This window comes from Pristiophorus japonicus, chromosome 9, assembly GCF_044704955.1.
Source record: "Pristiophorus japonicus isolate sPriJap1 chromosome 9, sPriJap1.hap1, whole genome shotgun sequence".
Classification (NCBI taxonomy): domain Eukaryota; kingdom Metazoa; phylum Chordata; class Chondrichthyes; family Pristiophoridae; genus Pristiophorus; species Pristiophorus japonicus.
This window is the reverse complement of record NC_091985.1, coordinates 31,060,669-31,085,934: the sequence shown is the minus strand read 5'-3', so window position 1 is coordinate 31,085,934 and position 25,266 is coordinate 31,060,669. Positions and strand designations below refer to the sequence as shown.

The following is a 25,266-nucleotide window of genomic DNA, read 5'->3' as shown; positions in this document are numbered from 1 at the left end:
AAAAAAATCAAACCCGGTGCCGGGAAGAGGTTGCTTGATAAGTTTACTGGAAACACAGTCCCTTTGGACTGTAGACACACGCAGACTCACACACAGCTCTCCCCAAACTGCTGAAGCCAGACAGCACTGCTTCAAGTGATGTAGGTCATTCCCTCGTTTCAGACGGGAAATCAGGAATCTGAGGAATGCAAGTGGTAAATGAAAAGTTATTTTTGGAATGATGTGCATGTTTTTACTGGGATCTTACAACAACGTTTACAGTACATTTTCAAATTCACACCTGGCAGGTGGCTGTTTTGAGGCAACAAGTCATGAAGGAAACTAGCATATAGAGCTTGATTTGTCTCCCTATAATATGTGCTGTATGGTATATATGTGCCTCTGATGTGTAGTGTACGGTATGTTGCTGGATAACATATGGTAATCTCTGTACAGCTCCTTGCCTGTACGAGCCTGGTGAGATGGGAGTGTAAATTGGAGATTGATCTGTAGCTCTCCCTGCTAGATTTCCTTAGAGTGTTTGTGTGTGGCATATGCTATATATCACGTAAATGGTTTGAATGAAGACTCAGCCCTTTTATCTCAACCTGCCAGCATACCAACCCAAATGTCTTCCCCATTACGGCATCTAGTTCTCTCTTAAATGGATCCAGTGTTCTAGCTTCAACCACAACCTCATGGCAACCCACTCTAGCTGCTGCTCGCTTTCTGTGCAAATACACGCTTCCTGGCATTGGTCCTAAACCTGCCCTCCACAGCCCTGACTTGTGCCCTCCTGCCCTGCAGTATCGAAATGTATTGGTCCAGGTTTCTTTTCTCTATCCCATTCTGAGTCAGGAGGTCGTGGGTTCATGTCCCACTCCAATGATTTGAGCATGTAATCTAGGCCACAGTTACGGGATGAGTATGTCTGAGTCATGTGTTTAATGGATAGAGGTCACTCTATCCAGCAGCTCAATGTTTCAGTTGCCTCAATCAACTTCTTTTGCTACCTAATATAATAACTCATCCCCTCCAGCATCATTAGATGAATCATCACTGGGTTCGAGGTCTGTTCTGCTCACTGTACGTGGGACGATTCCATTTAATTTCCTTGTACACAATCTATAAACTCTATTTACCACATTGTAATCCACATTGTAAAAAAATCTAGGCTGACACTCCAGTGCAATGCTGAGGGAGTACTGCACTGTCGGAAGTGCCGTTTTTCGGATGAGATGTTAAACTGAGGTCCCGTCTGCTCTCTCAAGTGGATGTAAAAAATCCCATGGCACTATGTCAAAGAAGAGCAGGGGAGTTATCCCCGGTGTCCTGGGGCCAATATTTATCCCTCCCACGCTGTACTGAGGAAGTGCCGCACAGTCGGCAGTGCCAACTTTCAGATGAGACGTTAAACCAAGACCCCTCCCTGCTGGATGTAAAAGATCCATGGGCATGTTTTGAGGAAGAGCAGAGGGGAGTTCTCCCCGGTGCCCTGGCCAATATTTATCCCTCAACCAACATCACTGAAACAGATTATCTGGTCATTATCACATTGCTGTTAATGGGAGCTTGTTGTGCACAAATTGGCTGCCGCATTTCCTGCATTACAACAGTGACTACACGTCAAAAAGTACTTCATGGCTGTAGACCGCTTTGAGACATCCTGAGGTCGTCAAAGGCGCTATAGAAAGGCAAGTTCTTTGCTCTCTATCAGATACCTCTATAAGCTCCCCTCTGAGATGTCTCTCTGTCAGGCTTCACAGCCATAGGTTATTGTCATTCCTCAGAGCACTTCCTTCATCACCCTCATTGTTCTCCTTTACCGTCTTTGAGTCTGGAGGCTCCCTTATGGTTCAGGGCACACGTGGACTCACTATGCCTTGCCTGTGATCCCAGCCGTTCTTTTATGTGATGATGTGAAGCACCGTTTTAAGATCATAATAAATCCATCGTTTTAAAAAAGCAAATGTACTCCCTCACGGACAACAGCGACTCTTTCCGGGATATACTTGCATTAGCTGCCGGGAATCCTCCTGTATCGCACCACTGAGGCTGTTGGCAGGCTGGTTAGTTGTGAGAGGCATCACAAAGTGAGCCTCGTCCTATCTACACACCCGCACTTTCTAACCCTGGGTCACTGCGCAAATATCAGGAGCAGTGATCCAGACTGATATCAAAGCTTCTTTCACCAACCAAATAAGGGAACATTGAGGTCTTGTAATGTCCCTTCTGCTACCTGGATTGGGATCAACCAACTCAGCATAGACTAGGTATCGAATATGAGTCTTTGACCTGTTAGTACCACACCACATAGTCACGTCCCCCTCTAAGCCAGTAAAATAAATAATAATACCATAATTTACCGCTAAATGTAGCAACGCAGGTTAAAAAGACCATAAAAAAAGCCAACCAAGCACTAGGGATAGAATTGAAAAGCGATGAAGTTATGTTAAACTTGTATAGAACCTTGGTTAGACCACACTTGGACAGTTCTGGTCTCCATATTATTAAAAGGATATAGAGGGACTGGAGAAGGTGCAAAAAAGGCTTTACTAGGATGATACCAGAACTGAGGCGATACCTATCAGGAAAGATTGAACAGGCTGGGGCTCTTTTCTCAAAAAGGGAAGACCGAGGGGGTGACCTGTTGGAGGTCTTTAAGATAATAAAAGGGTTTGATAGGGTAGGCGTAGAGAAGATATTTCCACTTGTGGGGGAGACCAGAACTAGGGGCCATAAATACACGATAGTCACTAATAAATCCAATAGGAATTCAGGAGAAACTTCTTTATCCAGAGAATGGTTAGAATATGGATCTCGCTGCTACAAAGAGTAATTGAGCCAACTAGGATAGATGCATTTAAGGGGCAGCTAGATAAACACATAAGGAGAAAGGAATAGAAAGATATGTTGATAGGGTCAGAGGAAGAAGGGTGGAAGGAGGCTCGTGCAGAGCATAAACACTGGCACGGACGTGTTGGGCCGAATATTAAATGATTTGGAAAATAGTCGGGGATAAAATTGCGTTGCAAAATTTATTTAGTAAAATTGCTGGAAGAGTAGTAGTGGGACACCACATACAAAAAGGAAAGTACATGTGTCACAACTTGCAACAGCACATAATACATCACAGAGGAAATGTGTCATTGCAAGCGGGCCAGAGCGATGACTGCATCCCAAGATATGCTTCAAGGCAAAATGCAGAACAAACACATTCTTGCTGCAGCAGTGATATAACAGAGGCAACATATTATTAAGGTGTGGCGGGGTGTTTAAGGTAGCAGTTCAATCTCAGAAACTGGAAGAGGTTCACTGGTTTATTATTGGAATTGGCAAGTTGAATTATTGCCCTCCAGCTCTCTCTCTCTCTCTCTGTCACACCATCAATTGATTATTCTCCATTGCACAGTGCACAGGTTTTCCATGTAAAACATAGGTCTGGTGCGAGGAATTTCCCAACCATAGTAACAGGAGTGAGCCATTCAACTGGTTGAGCCTCCTGAACTGTTGTATTCGCCGTGGCAGCTTGATCTTCTCAATCCCACTTCCCCACTCTACCTCCGTTTCACTTAACATCCTTATTTCCCAAGTATGTTATCTACCTCAGATTGCACCGCAAAGTTCCAACAGCTGAAGATGTTTTTTTTCCCCTTGAACCACTTTCATTTTGATGCTGTCCTAATTTGGATTTCAGGCACTGATCTCCCAGAACCCAGCCGCAAAGTAAAAGTGGCTCTTTCATAATCCACGGCTTTATTATTTATTTTGGTCCTGTTCGAGCCCTGATTTTCTGCATTCTGCCAATCCGTAATATCACGGACTCGACACCCCACCCCATTCAGTCACAAAACGAGTGAATGTAAATGGGACAGAGAGAGTGGAAGAAGTTGTGCATGGGATCCTGAACGAGAAGAACTGCATTAACAGAACTCAGGCAGTAACTAGGAGGCTGACAGAGATCCACTTGTTGCTTGCCTGGCTCCTTCTTGCAGTGTTTCACACACAATAGAAATCTCAAGCCTCTCAGTATCTTCTGCAGTTAAGTGCCCGACTCATAGCCAGACAGCCACGGGTCCTGGCGCTGTCGGCCAGAGAAGATCGGTCTATGCTTCAACTAGCAAGTAAAGGAAGCCAGTTCTAGCAATGGAGAGACAACACTCTCCCATGACCCTAACTATGGAAAGAAAGACATACATTTATACAGTGCTTTTCACAATCTTGGGATGCCCTGAAGCACTTTACAGCCAACCAGGTACTTTGCTTGAAGTGTAGTCACTTTTGTAACGTGATAATGACCAGATCATTCTTTTTTTAGTGATGGCGGTTGAGGGACTTAATAGCGCTAAGTATAAACGTGCCTCCCTTATCTCGGCTTGAGTGAGATGTGTACATTTGATTACCTCGTATAGCAGAGAAAGCACGACATACTAAAGCTGCCTGCCGCCCCCGCCCCCAATGGAATCTCACCCAGCTCCGACTGTCCAATCACAGAGAGGCACTGATATCAGCAGGTGCCATAGGCCACCCTTGCCCTCACCCAGCTCCCAAAGGCCCATGTGATGTGCAGAAAGCAGCAAGAGGCAAAGCAGACGGAGGGCAAAAAGAAAAAAAGATCCCAAGTTGCCATGACCCAGATTCTTTGCAGGAATTCAGGATGGGCGGTGCCGTGACATTCCAGCTGTGAAATCCGCTCACGGCAAGTAAATATCTCAAGCTGCAGGATCTTTTATTCGCAGCCTCAGAGAGCAGAGTACCTAATGTCACTTGATATACACTGAGGAATACAGAGCAGCGAGCTGGGACTGTGATCAAATGCCAACACAGACACACACACAAAAAATAGAGCAATTCTGTGCTGTCAGTTCTGGGAATCAACACAATCTTTGCAGCATTTACTGGAGTTGAGGCAAGCACATTATCAGTGAGTGAGACCCAAAGCTTTATATTTAAGCATTAGGTAACAGTAACTTAATCTGGGCAAGACCAACATTCCAACAGAAATAGAGAGTCACTTTGGGTGCTTCTCCACAAGGGAGGGAGATCGGAGGGGATGTTATCTTTTAGGGATTTAAAAAAAAATAGTAAAGTTCCCTGATGTTTGCTTTCCTATAATTTATTTCAATTCGGTCGAGTAAAAATATAACAAAGTCGCATATAACAGAACATCCTTTGTAACAATTGTCTTAAAGTACAGACTTTTATCCCTATTGTTTTATGCAGTAAACTCCCTTAAAACAAAATTGGTTGAAGCAAAATATCACCCATCAGCACCCAGGCTGTGACACCTGCCATTCATTATCCCCAGACCCTCGTACTCACTCACGTCCAGTTTAGTGAGACAGTACTGCTTGCATTGCGTTAAGTAAAGATTGTAAGTGTTTGTGATTCCCGGCAGCTTCTTAATGATATGTTTTACTGATTGATTTTGGACTTAAAATGGAGCTGACTGGTTCTTAGACAAACCATTAACTCAGGGGATCAGAACATTCGATGCGTGAACGTTTGGGATGACCCCTAAAAAGCCATTCAGAGGATTATCATCATGAGGCCTAGTCACCTCCCCACACTCCCCCGACTACTGCGTGCAGGGGGTATCCATGCTCTGCATAGCAGTTTCTGTATTTTAATAGTCATTCATTGTATGAAGTAAGATATTTCGACGTGCTAAGATGCTGCGTAAATGTAAGTGTTATAATAAAGTGCAGCAAACTGTCGCGCACTGCAAAATGATATAAACAAATCTCCAAAAATAGTATGGGAAAGAAGAAATGAAGATATTAGCGGCACAAATTAAAGCATTCAAATATTTGAATTTCAGACATTTTCACAAGATAAAAGGCCGTAACCACCTTTTACTTTTTTGGTGGGTGACATTTGTGCTCATCAAGGTAAAGGAAGTTAACCACTAGAAAATAAAACCATTTCCCATTTCAGCGTCAGTATCAAGAACACCCGGGAACCCCCAAATGTGCCTCAGCTCCAGAGGAGCAACTGCTTCAGCATCAATGTGGCATTTTGAACCACACGCAACAGCCACTTTGAGGGTGATTCACAATTGGGGTCAAATTCAGAAGATTTTTTTTTACCTGGCTGTAATTGACTGCTTTTTCGAAGCACTGACCACACTCGACCAGCTCCATTGGGCAGGCCACATTGTTCACGCCACATTGTTCACATGCCCAACACAAGACTCCCAAAGCAAGCGCTCTACTCGGAACTCCTACACGGCAAGCGAGCCCCAGGTGGGCAGAGGAAACGTTTCAAGGACAACCTCAAAACCTCCTTGATTAAGTGCAACATCCCCACTGACACCTGGGAGTCCCTGGCCAAAGACCGCCCTAAGTGGAGGAAGAGTATCCGGGAGGGCGCTGAGCACCTCGAGTCTCGTCGCCGAGAGCATGCAGAAAACAAGCGGAAGGAGCGTGTGGCAAGCCAGACTCCCCATCCACCCTTTCCTTCAACCACTGTCTGTCCCACCTGTGACAGAGACTGTGATTCCCGTATTGGATTGTTCAGTCACCTGAGAACTCACTTTTGGAGTGGAAGCAAGTCTTACTCAATTTCGAGGGACTGTCTATGACGATGAGGGTGTTTGAAATAACAAAAATAGCCAGGGCGGGGGGAGGGGGGGGGGGCGGCATTTATAGTAATTTTAGGCAGTGTTGTAAAATGGAGTGACTGCTGCCAACAACTGGAAGTGCTCTGCACATAAATCTGTGGTGGTTTAGGTATGAATGTATAATTATATAGTCATATCGCATGCCTAAATCTATGGAATCCATGGAGCTATGGGTTTGTTTAATAATGGATAATACTAGCGCAGGTTGGGTTTAAGCATTAATGAATTATAATTTCACGGGGGAGGGGGCGGTCGCGGAGATTTATGTTGGTGCCTCAGGTCCTGCTTCTCGGCACATCGTGCGAAGGGAAAGGAGAAGAAAATGAATAAAAATGGACGCTCACTGTGTTTTGCCGGCACAGATTTTCTTTTCCTGATGCGGCTCTGGTTGGCAGTAGTGATCTCCTTTCACCACCCCCTCCTTTCTCTTTGGAAGTGTTTTCTTTGTAATGGCGAACAGTATTTAGCGAACAACCGAAAAAACACAAGCTGTGCACGTGCAGCTACTTCAACTTGGCTGGCAGCAGTCCCGTCCAGTGTCAAATGGGCGATGTCCAATCAGCTGTCCATTGTGCATCTCCAGATGGAGAGGGAACTGAGGCCTGGTGTATAATGAGTGGCGCATTCGATAGTTTCTGTTTGACGCTATTGCCCAGAGTTACTGTTACCTGCCATGTAGCATCTGCAGAAGTGACTGTAATTATTTAGGCAGTGGTCATGTGATGGAGATTGAAAATGCTTCAGGATTAGTAGAAGTATTCCCCTCTCATATTTTCACATTTGTATTTTCTTGATAAATGCCACTAAAATATTTGGGTAACGGTTTTGCTGTTCTGAGCAGAAACTAGCTGGACAGCGATCCTACCCTAACACTTGTAGCTTGCAATTTGAACATTATTTCCCTTCCTTAGTATCAATATCCTCCTTATTTCTGTTGATTCTTTTTGAATATTTTAGCTGAAATAATGACTATTAATCACTTAATCCAGGCGTTACTGGCTGGAAAGAATGATTGATACTGGCAGGTAGCTCAGAACATCGGGCTTCCATAATCCAAACTGAAACGGTGTCAATTTAAAAGCAGCTCTTTACTGGACTGATCATAGTTCCATGGAAGTTTCACGGTGCGGGGGAGGGGGTGGAATATTGTCAGGAGGTCAGCAAGCCAGGGTTGAATGGGGAAGACATGAGTATGGATGAATACTCTGGAGTGTTGCTCAATTCCCTTGGGAATCGGGCAGTGCTTAAGTAGAATTTTCTCTAAGGAGGGGTGGAGTAGAGACCATGAGAGGGCACATTGTACATCATCTGTAGAAGGACTGGGCTTGATGGACAAAATGGCCTTTCCTTTGTCCATGCTTTCTTATATCAAGATGGCGGAATGGTATCCCAGCACGTTGGCTCTCCAAACGCACTGTGCTACTAAGCACAGGACATAGCCTGCATCTACAGTCCCTTAGACACCGTGAGAAGTCCGTTCCTGTCACGCTATCGGTGAGCGGGCACGGGACAGATACTTCGTCACAGCAGGCTCACTCGCACACATCTATTACAGCTGATATGAGCGTCATTGCCAGAAGCCTGGGAGCAGACTGTCCATTTGTCATCTCTCACCAGTTAAAAGTGGGTGGTCCAAGAGGTGAGTCCTAAGGAGAGTCTCCAAGAAGGAGAGGGAGGTGGAGAAGCAGAAGGGTTTAGGGAGGGAATCCCAGAGCATGGGACTTTGGCGGCTGAAGGCTTGGCAAGTAATGGTAGGGTGAAAGGAGGTGGAATGCACAAAGGATGGATTCAGAGGAGCCTACAGTTCTGGGAGGGGGCGGGGTTGCAGGGCTGGAGGAGGCTACAGGGATAGGGAGGGTGAGGCCTTGGAGGGATTAAAATATGAGGGTGAGTAGGTCATGTGACTGCCATGATGGTAGAAGACAACAGGTGGATCTCAATCTTTTTCTTCCAGCAATTCCTGTGAGAATTTGAAATTTGAGGCGTGGATCGGTGAGGACAGTGGTGATGAACTTGGTGCAGGGTAGTAAACGGGCAGAAGAGTTGTGGTTTAATGAAGGTGAAGAGTGAGAGGCCAGCAGGAGAGCATTGAATAGTCGGGTCTGGGGCTGGCATCGGCATGACCACAAAACCTGAGCAATTCATTTTATTGCTTGAAAAATTGCATTTATAATACAGATTCAGAATTGGCTCAGTGCAAAAAATGCATTAAATTGACGCAAAGTTAGCCTTCACATTTGTAGGTTGTGCACATTTTTTTTGCCTTTGCTTCCACAAGGCCAAATGCACAACAGTGAGTTACTAAGGGACAGTCAAGGTGAGGTAGTTGCCATGGATACAGCAAGCAGACAAATGGGGACCAAAATAAACTTTTAAATTGCTTTAGCTTGCAGGTAATGGTTCCATGCCAGATATTATCACCCTTATATATGCAAAATAAATTTGATGCTCCTTGTACCTGTATGTGAGATAAGAATTTCTTGCCCATTGCACTAGGCTGCATGCGCTGTATAAATTAGACACACAGACATATGGACGTGCTTATTTGTACTGCAAAACTGGCCATCATGCTCTACCCTTTGTTTCTGATTGGTTCCCTTGGTGGATAAGCCACGCCCTGAAGTTTCTCTGGAATGTGTAACTGGAATCGCCCATCCTAAGGTCTCACTGACTGCAAATTGTAAGTCGATCCATTTTGACTTCCTGAAGCGACAGAGGATAGAGCTCCCCAGAAGACAGCAAGGGCCAGCCAAAGTGCCTTATCCCAGTCCAAGTACAACGCTCCCCCAGCCGAAGTCCTGAACCCCGACGCAAGTGCATGCCTCCCCCAGCCGAAGTGCCTTACCCCAGTCCAAGTGCATCCCGGGGCGGGGGGTGGGGGACGGAGCTTGACAGGGGAGGGGTGGTGGCTTGACAGGCACGGCATGGGGGGCAGGGCTTGGCAGACACATGTCTGTCAAAAAAAGTGCAGTACAAATAGTTACACTGCAGACATATACATTGCAGAAGAATTCCCACATATCACTGAAGAAGGATTAAATATCCAACAATTCATCCTGTTTAATCCCTGTGAAACTCTTTCAACACATGATCATGCATCACAAGCGAGCAAGCAAACAACAGCTCGCACACACACACACACACACACACACACACAAGCGCTTGCGCACACACACAAGCACGCACACACACAAGCATGCACACACACAAGCATGCACACACACAAGCACACGCACGCACACACACACAAGCATGCATGCACACAAGCACACACACAAGCGCATGCACACACAAGCACGCACGCACACACAAGCACCCACACACACAAGCACGCATGCACACACAAGCACGCACACACACACAAGCACGCACGCATAAGTTTCCCCTGTTTCTGTGATGCAGGGCGATGCACTCAACCTTGCAAGACGACTGACATTAGCACTACTACAATCAGCTATTGAGAAACCTGCATAGCTCACATTCCAGAGGGCTTGGTCTCAGTAAATAACTGCACCCCTGCATGTAGGAGGATCCATGAGAGAGGAAAAGAGATGTCGGGAGGTGGGGGGAGAACCAAACAAGATTAAATTGACACATTCCCCCATAGGACTAGTGCGATCTGTTTCTCCATTCTGACCCCCACAGAGAACCGTTGCAATTTTCCTATCCATTATTCCCTCGTGTGCACTCCTTTCACCCACTACCAGCATACAGCAGTCAAAGGAGATTAGATCGTGTGGCTGTGTGAGGTTTTTTTCTGAGCTTAACTACTGTTTGTCTGTTCAACTGCGCAGAAGCCTAGCAATGGTTCTGCTTTTATTTGTTGAGTCTTGTCTGGTGAAGTGAAAAGAGCCGATACTTTTTTTTTCTCAGACTGCATTTTTTACGAAATTATTTCCATTGTCCTCTGCTCGCAGTTCATTTAATCACAGGCATGCATAAAAAAATAACAGTGTTTGAATCTGCAACTTCACACAAAAAAAACACATCCGTTCACATCTCACAGCCCTCTGGGAAAAGCAGCTACGAGCTTTGATTGCCTCAGCCTTTCAGTTCCTCACTGTGGTGTCAGCCGTGGCTCAGTGGGTAAAAGTCTCGCCTCTGAGTAAAAAGGTTGTGGGTCCAAGTCCTACATAAGAACATAAGAATTAGGAACAGGAGTAGACCATCTAGCCCCTCGAGCCTGCTCCGCCATTCAATAAGATCATGGCTGATCTGGCCGTGGACTCAGCTCCACTTACCCGCCCGCTCCCCATAACCCTTAATTCCCTTATTGGTTAAAAAATGGAGAGACCGAGAGAGAGAGAGACAGAGCGAGAGAGAGAGAGTGACTTCAGAAACTTGATCGCATAATCCAGATTGACACTTAAGTGCAGTACTGAGGAAGCGGTGTACTGTCAGAGGTGCCGTTTGATAGGTCCTTACTACACAGTATAAATGCACACGAGGCCCATGCTTGAGAGAAGGTCAGTCTGTGACCTGTCCTTTATTCCACAGCACTCAAGTGATGGAAGTGGGTGGAGCTTCCCTTTTTGTACCTGAAGGTCCAGGTTAGGAGTGTCTCCCACAAGTTCACCACCTAGTGGTCATTGTTCTCACAGTGTACAACTTAGGTTAGATTATACATGGGTTACAATGCTGGTTGAAGACATGACACCGTCTTTAAACCGAAGCCCTGTCTGCCATCACAAGTGGATGTAAAAGATTGCACGGCACTATTCAAAAAAGAGCAGGGGTGTTCACCCGGCGGTCTAGCCAAGCCCAAGCCCTCAACCAACATCACTTAAACAGATTATCTGTTCATTCTCGCATTGCTGTCTGTGGGAGCTTGCTGTGCGCAAATTGGTTTCCCACATTACAGCACTGTCGACTGTTCAAAAGTGCTCCACTGGCTGTAAAGCACTTTGGGACGTCCTGAGGTCAGGAAAGGCAACAGGTCCTGTGGAAAGTGCCCGTGTGTGGAGGTTAGGGCGAAGGTGGTTCACTTGTGGCACACCACCTGCGGGCATTCACTGGGTGGGCCCACACATTCGGAGCGGTGACATTGCTGAGCGATCCGTGGAAATGTGCTCCTACGAGAGGCGGGAGCGAGGCAAAACGGAATAATGCAGGGAGCTAGGAAAGATACACACGTACACAGGCGGTTGGATTGTGAGTGCGTCAGCTCACCTATGCCAGAAAGTAACTGGTGCCTGGCTGACTGGTGATGCAGCCCTGATTACTCTATCAGTCTAACTCTCGGAAGCTGGAAGGAAAACAATTACTCATGCTCAGTAGGATTCCCACCCTCCCCACTCCAGGTGTTGAAATAATAGATGCAGGTTGCCCCAGACGACAGACGACAAACTCTCGTTTGCCAGACGACAGTAAATCCCACATGGAAACGGGGTTAAGCTGTCATCCGAACGTCCTCGCCATTCACTGTGGAATGTGTGCAGGAGTTGCAGCGGAGGAAGGGCAGATTTAAAAATACCTCCAGTGCCGTTAGCAGAAGAGAAAGCGCAGGTTCTCGCTGATCCAGGAACGTGTTGTTAACCCTTGGGGCGCTCAGAGGATCTCGAATGCAAAATACGACAGGCCCTCCCCAAATCTCCCTTCTCCACACCCTCCCTCCTAGTTTTCCTCATCAACAACAACAACTTGCATTTATATAGCGCCTTTACCGTAGTGAACCATCCCAAGGCGCTTCACAGGAGTATTATGAGATAAAAAATTTGACGCCGAGCTGCATAAGTAGAAATTAGCGCAGGTGACCAAAAGGTGATCAAAGAGGTAGATTCTAAAGAGCGTCTCGAAAGAGGAAAGAGAGGTGGAGAGGCTTAGGCAGGGAGTTCCAGAGCTTGGGGCCCAGGCAACAGAAGGCATGGCCACCAACAGTTCTAATCAGGGATGCTCAAGAGGGCAGAATTAGAGGATCGCCGATACAGCGAGCACAGGGGTGATGGGTGAGCGGGACTTGGTGCGAGTTAGGACACGGGCAGCCGAGTTTTGGATCACCTCTAGTTTACATGGGGTAGAATCAGGAGCGAGGTGTGTCGTTGCCCCCCGCCCCGCCACATGTTTTAAAACGTAGGTAAACGAAAGCTCTTTGTGACGCTGATTATGTTGTAGTTGCTGCTTTGTTGATTGAACCTTCTTCGCCCCCCCCGGCCACCTTTTTGACTGGTTGGTTTCCCAGATTTTAGTTTATGATTTGTTGGTGTAAATCAGTAGGGGAGAGGGACGAGCCAATCATTTTTCTTGCGTGTGGCAGACAAAAGGTGGTGTATTGGTCGAAGTTGGTATGATGCGCACGTGCTGGACACATATATGCAAGATAGATAGATTAAATAGGTCGCTTTTAAAATACTAATAATACAGACAAGAGTAGCAGCCAAATTAATACATGAGGAAGTGACCCTTCGGGAATGTATGAGTCAAAATGAGATTTCAACGTCAGCACATATGTGACTTTTGCTCTTTTTAACCACATCATGTTGATACTCCATCTCGTCATGGCATGTGGGTCCCCATATAAGGGTCCGAATCTCATGTTGCTTCTCATTTTCAAAGTTAAGTGATAAAAAAACACGCCTAACTTCACCTCCGGGTACGAGTGATTGTCTGTGCCCAGATGATTAATAGCTGGAATAAACTGAACTCTGCTGCCTCCCCGTCACAGCTAGCAGCAGGTGCAGAAATGCTACTGTTGAGCTGCAAAGGATTATCTGACACTGAAGTTGAGGCACTGGCCTAACGTTATTGTGACACTTCAGAACAATGACTTTTGCAGATATTTATGTATGTGTGTGAAGGGAGGGGGACTGTTTCTCTCTTCACCCTTTCCCCCCCCACCCAGTTAAGTTTTAAACACCTGCTTTTGGTTTCCATGGCAACTGTGAGCAGCCTCGACTGCATTTGACCTTGAACTGGAACCATCTACTGACTGAAAGCAATCAAGCCAAGAGAGGCTTTGCACAATGAGAGGGTCCCTTGCCAAGGAATCTCAGATACCTGGGATACTGCAGCCTGATTAGAGTGGTGCTGTAAATGCTCAGATATTCGAAGAAATGGAAAGAATGTTACGCGCGAGAGGCAGAAAAGCTGATGGAATGTTTTCTCGGGATAAAATGGAAAGTTGCGCAAGAGAGTTTCAAGTTTTTTTTTCCAATTCTCCTGCCTTCGGTTTTATTTATATTTTACAGCCCTTCCTTTTCTCTGCACTATTCTATAGCCAAGAGGCTTAGTGATTCGTTCTCAAGCCACTTTCATTGCTGTTCTTAAGTTGTCACTTAAAAATTGTATTGCCAGTTTTTAAAAAGAATGCCCTATTGATGTGTGTGTAGGCTTGAGTTTCCTCCCCCAGAAAATATAATTATTAGTAACTTGGTTATTGGCCATAACCCAAAGTCAAGCCCTCATCCCTGGAGGGAAATACTTATTAACTCGTAAATAGACCGCATGTCCTGCTGACATTTTGCTTTTATGTGAGCTAATGCATTATTAATGCTGTCCATTTTAGATGATAAAGGATTCCCATCGCCATTCTTAATTGAAGCATCTAGCGCCCCCTAAAGGTCCCACCCCACAGTCCCAAATGCAAGTTAAAAACAGAATCATAGGGCCCCACCTATTGTGGAGACTAGAGTTGGGAGACCGGAGACAGTCGCCACCTACCTTGGAGACTGTGGATTCACTCAAAGAATTTAGAATAGCCTCTTCCCCATAGCCTCCTGGTTCATTAGCTCCACTCCCCAGTACAAGTTTCATTCTTGCACTGGTGCAGTGTAAACACAGTCCTGATTGAGCTAAGAAATAAAAACATCAGAAACCACGAACAGAGTAGAGTCTGTTTCGTCCAACCAGCTCGTTAACTGCACATCACATGCACAATTTACTCCATCGTCGATTCTGCCCGACCCAATCTCCGAGGGAAACAACTAAACCACAAATAAACCTCCCAAGCTGGTGGAGCCCTGTGAAATTTCATAAGAACATAAGAAATAGGAGCAGGAGTAGGCCATTTGACCCCTCGAGCCTGCTCCGCCATTCAATGAGATCATGGCGGATCTGATCATGGACTCAGCTCCACTTTCCTCTAATCTCCAACAGTAAAATCACAGAATATGAATCCAACCCACGCGCTATTCAATTCAGACCAGAGGTCGCTTATCCACGATCCCAGCACCACAGGAACATACGAAATGCTAGGCAGGGAAAGACCAATTGATCCACCAAGCCTGGCCCACCCTCATGATGGCTGGAACATCATGACAAGACACTTCCTTACCCACTAGCACACCCCCGCCCTGCTGATATGTAATCTACTGGGAGAGACAGAAAAATCCAAGGCCAATAAGGGGATAAAATACTCTGGAATCATTGCATCCTGTTAAGTAAGATGAAGGGGTTGTCATATGAAGAAAACAGGTTGGGCCTGTACTCATTGGCGTTTAGAAGGCTGAGAGGTGATTGAAATGTATAAGATTTTGAGGGGGCTCGACAAGGTAGATGCAGAGAAGATGTTTTCCCTCGTGGGGGAATCTAGAACTAGGGGGCAAAGTTTCAGAACAAGGGATCGCCCATTTAAAACTGAGATGAGGAGGAATTTCTTCTCTCAGAGGGTCGTGAATCTTTGGAATTCTCCATCCCAGCAAGCTGTGGAGACTGGGTCATTGAATATATCTAAGGTGGAGAGAGACAGATTTTTGAACGATAAGGGAGTCAAGGGTTATGAGGAGCGGGCGGGGAAGTGGAGTTGAGGCCAAGATTAGATAGGCCATGATCTTATTGAATGGCGGAGCAGGCTCGAGGGGCCAAATGGCCTACTCCTGCTCCTATTTCTTATATTCTATGTAAGTACATGATCATTTTGCAGTACCTTCACCACATAACATTTAATTGCATTTCTTAACAGACATTTATCCATTTTTTTCCCCATTTCCCAAGGGATTTGTGCCGTAGTAGGGTACAGTTCAAGGGTGCTAGGCAGCTACATGCTCTTTACCAGATTGACATTATTCATGTGTGATCCTTAACACCACATATTGGCTGCTTATTCAGCCACAATGGGAACCACAGCCAAACCCAATCCTGCTCCCGATGTGAATCAGCATAGTGATGAGGAGCAGGGACCCTGGTCCATCCAACTGGAAGGGCACTTGAATGGAACTACTGGATCTCACTCTGTCCCACCTTCCCCCCCCCCGCCCTTACCCTAGAATTCAGCATTCTTGCTTTGAAACACTTATTTTGAAAGGGTACTTTCGGAATACTTGGAGCAGAGGAAGACATATATGTATATGTACCTCAAGTTTGATTGAATTATAGTAAGATGTGATGCTGTAATTAGATGTTGGCCATGGCTCACTGGATAGCACTCTCCTCTGAATCTGAAGGTTGTGGGTTGAAACTCCACTCCAGAGACCTGGGCACATAATCTATACCATCTTCTGGATGGGATGTTAAACTGATGTTCCATCGCCCTCTCAAGTGGACAGAAAAGATCCTATGACGCTGTTTGAAGATGAGCAAGGGAGTGCTCCCAGTATCCTGGCTACAATTTATTCCTCAACGGACATCACTAAAAGAGATTATCTGGTCAGCTCTGATGGTCTTGTTGAATGTTGGAGCAGGCTCGAGGGGCCACATGGCCTTCTCCTGCTCCTATTTCTTATGGCGAGTTATTTCATTGCCGTTTGTGAGACCTTGCGGTACACAAATTGGGTGCTGCGTTTCCCTACTTTACATCAGTGACTGTAGTTCATTGGCTGTGAAGCACTTTAGGACGTGCTGCAGTCATGAAAGTTCTTCCTTCGTTTCACTTCCCCCTCCATACAATTCCATACAGATGGATTGAGTAGAGCCATCTCATTTTATCTGATGGCGAGAGTGGAGTTAGTAACCTGTACAAGGGAGTGGAGATGGTTGACAAGTAGGACAGTTTCACAAGCAATAAGCTTCTCTGATTGAATCTACAGAACAGGGGTTGGCACAGCCATTAGTCCTTACCAACATAAAACTGGCATGTGTCCAATTCAGTACTACAATGCAATTTACCCCTACGGTGGGTCTGGTTAAAACCAGCGCAGATTTGGGATTCCTATTTTGACCCAATTTCATTCTGTTGCAACAGCTAGTCTGCTGGATGCTGACTGAAACCAGTTGATTGCAGACCTAAGCCACCACGAACGTCTTACCTCTGAGTAAACAAGTGGCATTTAAAATTCCAATGTTGGCCTGCCGGAGATTAATTAAATGGCATTTTTCGATTGCGCCATCAGTTACTTAGTTTTGTAAAAAAATCCTTTGTTAATTTTATGCTGGAGCTATAGTGCTCCTGCCTCGCCATAGCCGGCTGGTGATAAATGGGCTGCTCCAGTGCCCTTTGACACTCCGGCCTCCATCAGCTTCAGTCCAGGAGACATTCCTAGCACGGTAAATAACCATTGAGTTTAGCTTGAAATGTGAAATATGCTCCCTGCACTGAGGTTTTGGCAGGTTAACTTACAGTACTATAATAAAAAAAAGAAAGGATAAGGACAATTCAATCAATTTGTTTGGCTAAGTGGAATAACGTCCAGTTAATTTTTAAATCAGATTTGACTTGAATTCGCATTAATCTCACAGGGCTTGACACATTTCCAAATGGTTCACAATGCTGGACAAGCCTCAGCTACTTGTGTTCCCCTCCCTCCCCCTGTTTTCTTTGTTTGTGAAAAAATACGGCACCGGAAGCATGTTCTGAGTGCGGCGCTGTGAGCGTTTCACACTGCTACAGCAAGTGTCGCCGTGAGCATGGCGTAGTGTGGAACACTCTAATACTAAAAAACCCCCTGCCCAGTCCAGGCTGGGAGTTTGGAGAAGCACGTGAAGACTGTTCTCTTCCCGGGTGGGAATTTGGGTTCTCATCTTTTGAGGAGGACTTCTGGTTGGGGGAGTGTTACCCAGTTCATAAGGTGAAAGCAACACAAACACTATACACTTATCCTAACATGAGTTTGCCATTTAGCCCCTCGAGCCTGTTCCGCCATTCAATGGCTGATCTGTATCTCAAGTCCATCATTGAGAGTGTAAAATCTCTTTTGTGTTTATGCCGTAACTGGTTATAGCAGACCATATCTCCTGACTACAGCTATATTGTTAGCTCATTTCAGTCCATTTAGATTTAAGTTCAGTCAGTTGTTTGTAGATGTGATAACTCGCCCCACCCTTGGCTGTATTTAATTATTAATGTCACTGGCAGTCATATAGCACCATATCATGTCAAACGTCTCAAAGCACTTCACACAATTAACTACTTGTGGAGTGCAGTGACTTGTTATGTAGGCAAATGTGGCAACCATTCTGTGTGGCAACGTCCCACAAACCGCAATGAAATAAGTGGTGAGGTAATGTATTTTTTTCATGGTGTTGATTTTGTTACCTCTAGACTTGACGATTCCAACCCAATCCTGGCCGGCTCCTCCATAAACTTGAGGTCATCCAAATCTCTTCCGCCCTTGTCCTAACTCGCACCAAGTCCCATTCATCCATCACCCCTGTGCTTGCTGACCTACATTGGCTCCCAGTTAAACTACGCCTCGATTTCAAAATTCTTATTCTTGTTTTCACATCCCTCCATGTCCTCGCCCCCTCCCTAGCTCGGTAATCTCCTCCAGCCCTAAAACCCTCCAGGATACTTGCACTCCTCCAATTCCGGCCTCTTGCGCAACCCTGATTTTAATTGCTGCACCATTGGTGGCCATGCCTTCAGCTGCCTGGGTTTTTAAGTTCTGGAATTACCTCCCTAAACCTCTCCGTCTCTCTACCTTTCCTCCTTTAAGATGCTCCTGAAAACCTTCCTCTTTGACCAAGCTTTTGGTCATCTGCCCTAATATTTCCTTATGTGGCTCGGTGTCAAATTCTGTTTGATAATGCTTCTGTGAAGCGCCTTGGGACATTTTACTATATTAAAGGCTCTATATAAATACAAGTTGTTGTTATTAGGGGAGGAATTTTGACCATGGCACTGGGGGAACTCTTTGCTCCTCTTTGAATAGTTGCAATTGAATGAGCTGCCTATGACTGGATCAGTGCATTACGTCAGAGCATTTCACTCTGATTTATACTCACATTTTGAGATTTTTCCTGTAGCTCCAGTAATGAAAAGCAAACTTTAACTGTACCTACAGCAGTGTCCCAGGTACGAGGCTTATCCACGGCCATTTGCAGACTGATCAACAGACACTTTTTGCCCCTCAATATTCAGCAAAAGATTTATTCTCCCCATTACTTTCCTCCTCTCTTGAAGACAGGTGGGCTATTTAGCTTTGTGCCATTCTTCATTTGTGAGCTTAGAGAGTGAGTAACAGTAGATTATCTGACTATTGGTGCAGTACAAATGAGTCCAGCCCTGCCCTCTAACCAACCTGCACACACACAACTTGTGCGCACACAATTCCATCAGGTGTCACTCGATAACACTCGGGCACAGGGACCCTGGCTGATATTTATTGCCACTCCTCACCCTGAGCCCAGCTGTAGTTCGCCACCATTGCTTGGTTGAGATCAGTGATCTCACCACCGACCAGGGATTCGCACGGGGCCTCCCTGGTCCGGACAGTTCAGTGTCACAGGACAACACAAGAAAGCAGGAATGGGGTACTGAAGTTGCATGTTCAGCCATGAACTCATTGAATGGCGGTGCAGGCTAGAAGGGCCGAATGGCCTACTCCTGCATCTATTTTCTATGTTTCTTTGTAACACAGTCCAATTACTAATTGAGCCATTGGAGTGCGCTCTATCTCCTTCAGCAAGGGCACGAGAAAGAAAGACACATCATATCGATACCCACAGTAGAAGGCCGCCAGGGATCCCCTCACCCTACAATTCCCCGTCCCCCTCCATATACACTCAGTTGTCAGCTACACAAACCAACATTATGCAGATCTCCACGGAGGAGCCCTGTAAGTGGGAATCTTTGGGAAAATTGTGCTGGATGTAAAAGATAAAATAACCGGGACACACTGTGGAAGGAAATCGTTTCCAACAAAAGATGCATCCTTATGGAATATTGACCTGTTAGCTGAGGCGCGAGTAAGTGTAATTAAAACATTTGAAAGCTTGCATTGATATAGTGCTTTATCACTTTAAAATGTTGCAAAGTGCTTCGGGCAATGAATTACTTTTGAAGTGCAGTGATGGTTGAGGCAAATGCAGTAGTCATTCTGCTCCAGAAATAGCCGGTAAACATGCAATGAGATGACTGGGCTATCAATCTGTTCCCTTGGATGGTGATGGTGACGGCAGCATTGTTAAGACACTGGGAGACAACCCTGCTCTTCAACTCGCGCCTTGGGAGATCTTTAGCATCCACTCGAAGCACTGGAACAGGCAAACAGATCCATTGTTTAACACCTCATCCAAAGGACGCACCTCGGACAATGTAGCACCACTTCAGTGCTGCACCGCCAAGATTACTTGCTCCAACCTTGGCTAGGGGCTTGAACCAACTTTCTGATCCCAGAGTGAGATTGCAACCAAATGACATCAAGCTGACTATAAAGAAAGGAAGGGCGATTCTGTCCCAGCTTCTCTAACACCTCTCTCTCTCTCTCTCTCTCTCTCTCTCTCTCTCTGTCTCTCCCCCGTTCCTGCTGCAGAGCCGACATACATCACCATTGGGCCTCCGATCTGTGAGCTGTTGATCAACTGCACGCTGACAGAGAGGGACTGTATCTACGGTTTCAAGCTGGACCACAGTGGATGCCGCACGTGCCTATGCAAAACCAGTGAGTACTGCCTTCGTCATCCTGCTCAACATCTGTCAGCTGTTCGAGAGGCTCTGGCACTTAGCTGTGTGTGTGTGTGCGCGCCACAGATAGCACCAGCACTGAATCACTCTGCATTGCCACCTGAATCTACTAAAAGCCTTTATAAATAGGACATGCGGTAACCCCCTTTGTGATATGATAAATAGCTCCACAAGTGCGGCTGATGCAAATGATTCACAAGTGGGTTATGGCAGCCACACAAGGGGAAATATTTATCATACTGCGTCGCTGTCCCATGACATATTCAATTTATAATACTTTTGTACTGGGGCTTCAGACTGAGCGAAAAGATACTTTTGTAGACAAAGTAAATCAATTGAAACTCCTCCACTGTGACACTTTATTACTGTGGTCCTGTGCCAGGGAAATGCTTCTTTTTTTCGTTTCCATTGGTGTTGCTTTACATAATCTCATTGAGAGGAACTGCGAAGTGCCGTGATGTCTCACTTCATAACGTGCTTCATTCCCATGTCTTTATGCTTTAAAGGGGGAAAATAAAGTCGAGTCTCCTCTTTGCCGTGCTGCCCCGGTGATGCCGGTAATGGGAAACATTCCTGTGTTCCCCGAAGTGGCTGTACTTGCATTCTGGCCTGCAGCCTGGCTTCTGATATGGGGCAGTTTTGGCAAGGCTGTCAGGCCAGTTTGAAGTCATAGAAACAACTTGGAGTAATATCGCTCCTTTCACAACCTCCGGGCGTCCCAAAACACTTTTCACCCAAGGAAGTACCTTTCGTTTGAAATGTCGTCGCTGTTAGAATCATAGAATCATAGAAGTTTACAGCACCAAAGGAACCCATTTCAGCCCATCGTGTCCGTGCTGGCCGACCAAGAGTTATCCAGCCTAATCCCACTCCAAGTATTTGTTAAATGTGGTGATAGTTCCTGCCTCTAGCACCCTTTCAGGCAGTGAGTTCCAGACCCCCACTACTCTCCGGGTGAACAAATTTCCCCTTGTATTTTCTCTAAACCTCCTCCCAATTACTTTGAATCTATGCCCCCTGGTTGTTGACCCCTCTGCCAAGGGAATCAGGTCCTTCCTATCCACTCTATCCAGGCCCCTCATAATTTTATACACCTCAATCAGGTCTCTGCTCAGCCTCCTCTGTTCCAAAGAAAACACATCCAGCATCTCCAATCTTTCCTCATAACCAAGATTCTCCAGTCCAGGCAACATCCTCGTAAATCTCCTCTGCACCCTTCCTTTCCAGTGCAATCATATCTTTCCTGTAATGTGGTGACCAGAACTGCACGCAGTACTCCAGCTGCGGCCTAACCAGTGTTTTATACAGTTCAAGCAGAACCTCCTTGCTCTTGTAATATTCGACTGTTGTCGATAACGTTCCCTCGAAGCTGGTCTGCCGATCCCACGCAGCCCAGGACTGGCTTTTTAAACATTAAAGGGGCCGCGCACCCAAAAAAGATTAGGGGGAACATTGGTTGTCATGGCTTCCCACCATGAAATGGAACGGCTCCGAGGTGGTCCCGTGATTGTCATTAGTGGATCGGCCTAGTGGGGGGCGGGGGGTGGGGCGTGGGATTCCTTACTTGAGGCTTTTATACCAGCAGGAAAATTGATGCTCTAAAATAATGCTTTCGGTACGAAGGTCCAACTTGTTCCTTTAATGATTAGTTTGGAAGCAAAGCCTTAAAAAGAGTAGTTTCAGTGGAACGTAGGCTGCCGAAATGGCTCAGTGAGTTTATCCAGTGAGTAAGTGAGTCACTTAAAACCATGACGTTCTCAGGTTTGATCGCCGGCTTACGTTGCGTTGGTTGATCTCAGTCGTAGCAGATGGTGCAGCGATAGATCTTAGCATCTCTGTGCTAGATTAGCGGTGGGGAGGTGGGGAGGGGGTGGTGGAAGACATTGGACTGGGTTGCTGCTGCTGAAAGTTATAGAGTGGCCCTAGTGTGCCCTGTGGAAGTTGGATAAGGATGCAGCTGAATGCAATCAAGATGTTCTCCCCATAGTCGAATAGCGTGTCACTAGTCTCACAGGGAGGGTGACCAATGGTGAGATGCTGGAGGGCACTTCAACCCTCCCCCCCCCGCCCCCGCCCCCGCCAAATGGAACTATACTCCAGCAGGGCGAGGAGGAAAAGGCTGAAAAATAGAGAGAGGGAACTCTCACCTCCACAATTTAAACATGCACACAAGAACTGCTCCCATAAACACATCCCGCAGGAAGCTCTGGGAACCTGCGGAAGCCTTCAAGGTGGTTAAATACTTTGTGAACTTGTACCTCCCAAAGGTACGAGAGAAGCTGCTACCTTTTTTGTTTCTCTGCTAAGTTATACAGGAAGGAGTACTTTTACCAAAAATCCACCCCCACCTTAGCCTTTCTTCCTCATGTCGTGTTTGGTCCTGTCTCTCCCACCTGCCAGCGAGGAACGCTAACTATTTTTCAGGCTGTATATAACCCAAAGCCGGAATGTTTTTGTTCAATGAGCAGGCTTCAAAGACCCAATAAAAATTCCACTTGCAACATTGTTGTGGAAAAAGTGTATCCCCACCATGCGTTTTGTTCATGAGCCTACTGAAAGGTTGTTGAAAGCTGATTCATTATAAAGCTTTAGGGTCAGGGGCCATGATTAAATGATCAAAGGTGGGTTATGTTTCTTTAAAAAAAATCTTTAGCATATTTAATGTATTTCTCTGACTGCTGGGACTATACAGTCTTAAAGGGGAACTGCAGGTGCCTTTTTCTAAAGTGAGCAAACTAGTTAAAGGTAAAGGGGCCAAGTGTAAGATTTCTGAATCTCTCTGGGCTTACATTTGACAGTGAGACGATTCATTTAGAACAATTGGAAAGGTTTATTAAAAACATACACACATGCACATTAGCAGCAGTGATCAGTTATCTTAAAAAGACACACACACATGCACATTACCAACTGTTGTCAAATATGTTATAACAGAGCTACAATGAGGTTATAATAACGAGTGATATAAGTTCCGTCCCTTTTGCTGGCTGGTTTGGACACACAGCTTGCTGTTTCAGCTGGTCTTCAGGGATGTCTCGTGCCGTGTGTCCAAGAGAGAGAAGAGAGAAAAGTTCCTGGCTTGCGTTTTATATATTTCTCAAGGCCATTGTCCTCAGAAAGCCTCCCAATTGGACTTTGGTTCCAGGGCAGCTTCTTATTGGCTCTCCTCACACATATGGCTGTCTGGTCTGGCTTAGCCATCTCTGATTAGTTTAAATGGCTTTCCAATACACAAAACCCACGTGGCAGGTCTGAGGGCTTTCATTTTGTTTCTTAGCCCATGTGGGCTTCTATTTTATCTCAACACGAACCGGCCTTTCCAGTAATCAACACTTTCAACATTTATACATGCACATAATCAACTTTAATCATTAATAAATACTTTTATTCTTACACACGTCACGCAGTCTCAGGATATCACAAAGGTTCAAAGCAATAAGAAATAAGCGCGGTAAATCTGGATGTCATCATTAGGTGAAAGGGACAAGGTAAAGAAAGGAAAAGCCTTTTTTGAAAGGTTGCGGTGAGCAGTTGATGGCGAGCCTTCACCTTGAATCGCTGCGGTACTCGTGTTCCCGTGATGGTGTTAGAGAGGGACGTGTTCCCATGGTGTTAGAGAGGGGACATGTTCCCGTGATGGTGTTAGATAGGGACGTGTTACTGGGATGGTATTAGAGAGGGGCGTGTTCCCATGATGGTGTGAGAGAGGGACGTGTTCCTGTGATGGTGTTAGAGAGGGATGTGTTCCTGTGATGGTGTTAGAGAGGGATGTGTTCCCCTGGTGTTCGAGAGGGACGTGTTCCCATGATGGTGTTCGAGAGTGACATGTTCCTGTGATGGTGTTCGAGAGTGACGTGTTTCCGTGATGGTGTTAGGGTGGGGCGTGTTCCCGTGATGGTGTTAGAGAGGGACGTGTTCCCGTGATGGTGTTCGAGAGGGATGTGTTCCCCTGGTGTTCGAGAGGGACGTGTTCCCGTGATGGTGTTCGAGAGGGACGTGTTGCTGTGATAGTATTAGAGAGGGGCGTGTTCCCATGGTGTTAGAGAGAGACGTGTTCCCGTGATGCTGTTAGAGAGGGACGTGTTCCCGTGATGCTGTTAGAGAGGGACGTGTTCCCATGATGGTGTTAGAGAGGGACGTGTTCCCGTGATGGTGTTAGAGAGGGACGTGTTTATGTGATGGTGTTCGAGAGGGACATGTTCCTGTGATGGTGTGAGTGAGGGGCGTGTTCCCGTGATGGTGTTCGAGAGGGACGTGTTCCCGTGATGGTGTTAGAGAGGGACGTGTTCCCGTGATGGTGTTCGAGAGGGACGTGTTGCTGTGATGGTGTTCGAGAGGGACGTGTTCCTGTGATGGTGTTAGAGAGGGACGTGTTCCGGTGATGGTGTTCGAGAGGGACGTGTTCCCCTGTTGTTCGAGAGGGACGTGTTCCCGTGATGGTGTTCGAGAGGGACGTGTTCCCCTGTTGTTCGAGAGGGACGTGTTCCTGTGATGGTGTTAGAGAGGGACGTGTTCCTGTGGTGATGTTAGAGAGAGACGTGTTCCTGTGATGGTGTTAGACAGGGACGTGTTCCCATGGTGCTAAAGAGGGACGTGTTCCCGTGATGGTGTTCGAGAGGGACGTGTTCCTGTGATGGTGTTAGAGAGGGACGTGTTCCCGTGATGGTGTTCGAGAGGGACGTGTTCCTGTGATGGTGTTCGAGAGGGGCGTGTTCCCGCGATGGTGTTAGAGAGGGGCGTGTTCCCGTGATGGTGTTAGAGAGGGACGTGTTCCCGTGATGGTGTTAGAGATGGACGTATTCCCGTCATGGTGTTAGAGAGGGACGTGTTCTCATGATGGTGTTAGAGAGGGACGTGTTCCTGTGATGGTGTTAGAGAGGGACGTGTTCCC

The 25,266-nt window shown here is 46.2% G+C and overlaps 1 protein-coding gene across 2 annotated transcripts in view; it reads left to right on the top strand.

Annotated features, from left to right (window-relative positions):
• The window catches only part of crim1 (cysteine rich transmembrane BMP regulator 1 (chordin-like)), a 273,330-nt gene that overhangs the window by 148,152 nt on the left and 99,912 nt on the right, over positions 1-25,266 (top strand). For both annotated transcript variants that reach the window (XM_070889247.1, XM_070889246.1), the window contains exon 8: positions 20,224-20,352. In XM_070889247.1, coding sequence (XP_070745348.1) covers positions 20,224-20,352 — 129 coding nt within the window. The remainder of the gene's footprint in view (positions 1-20,223; positions 20,353-25,266) is intronic.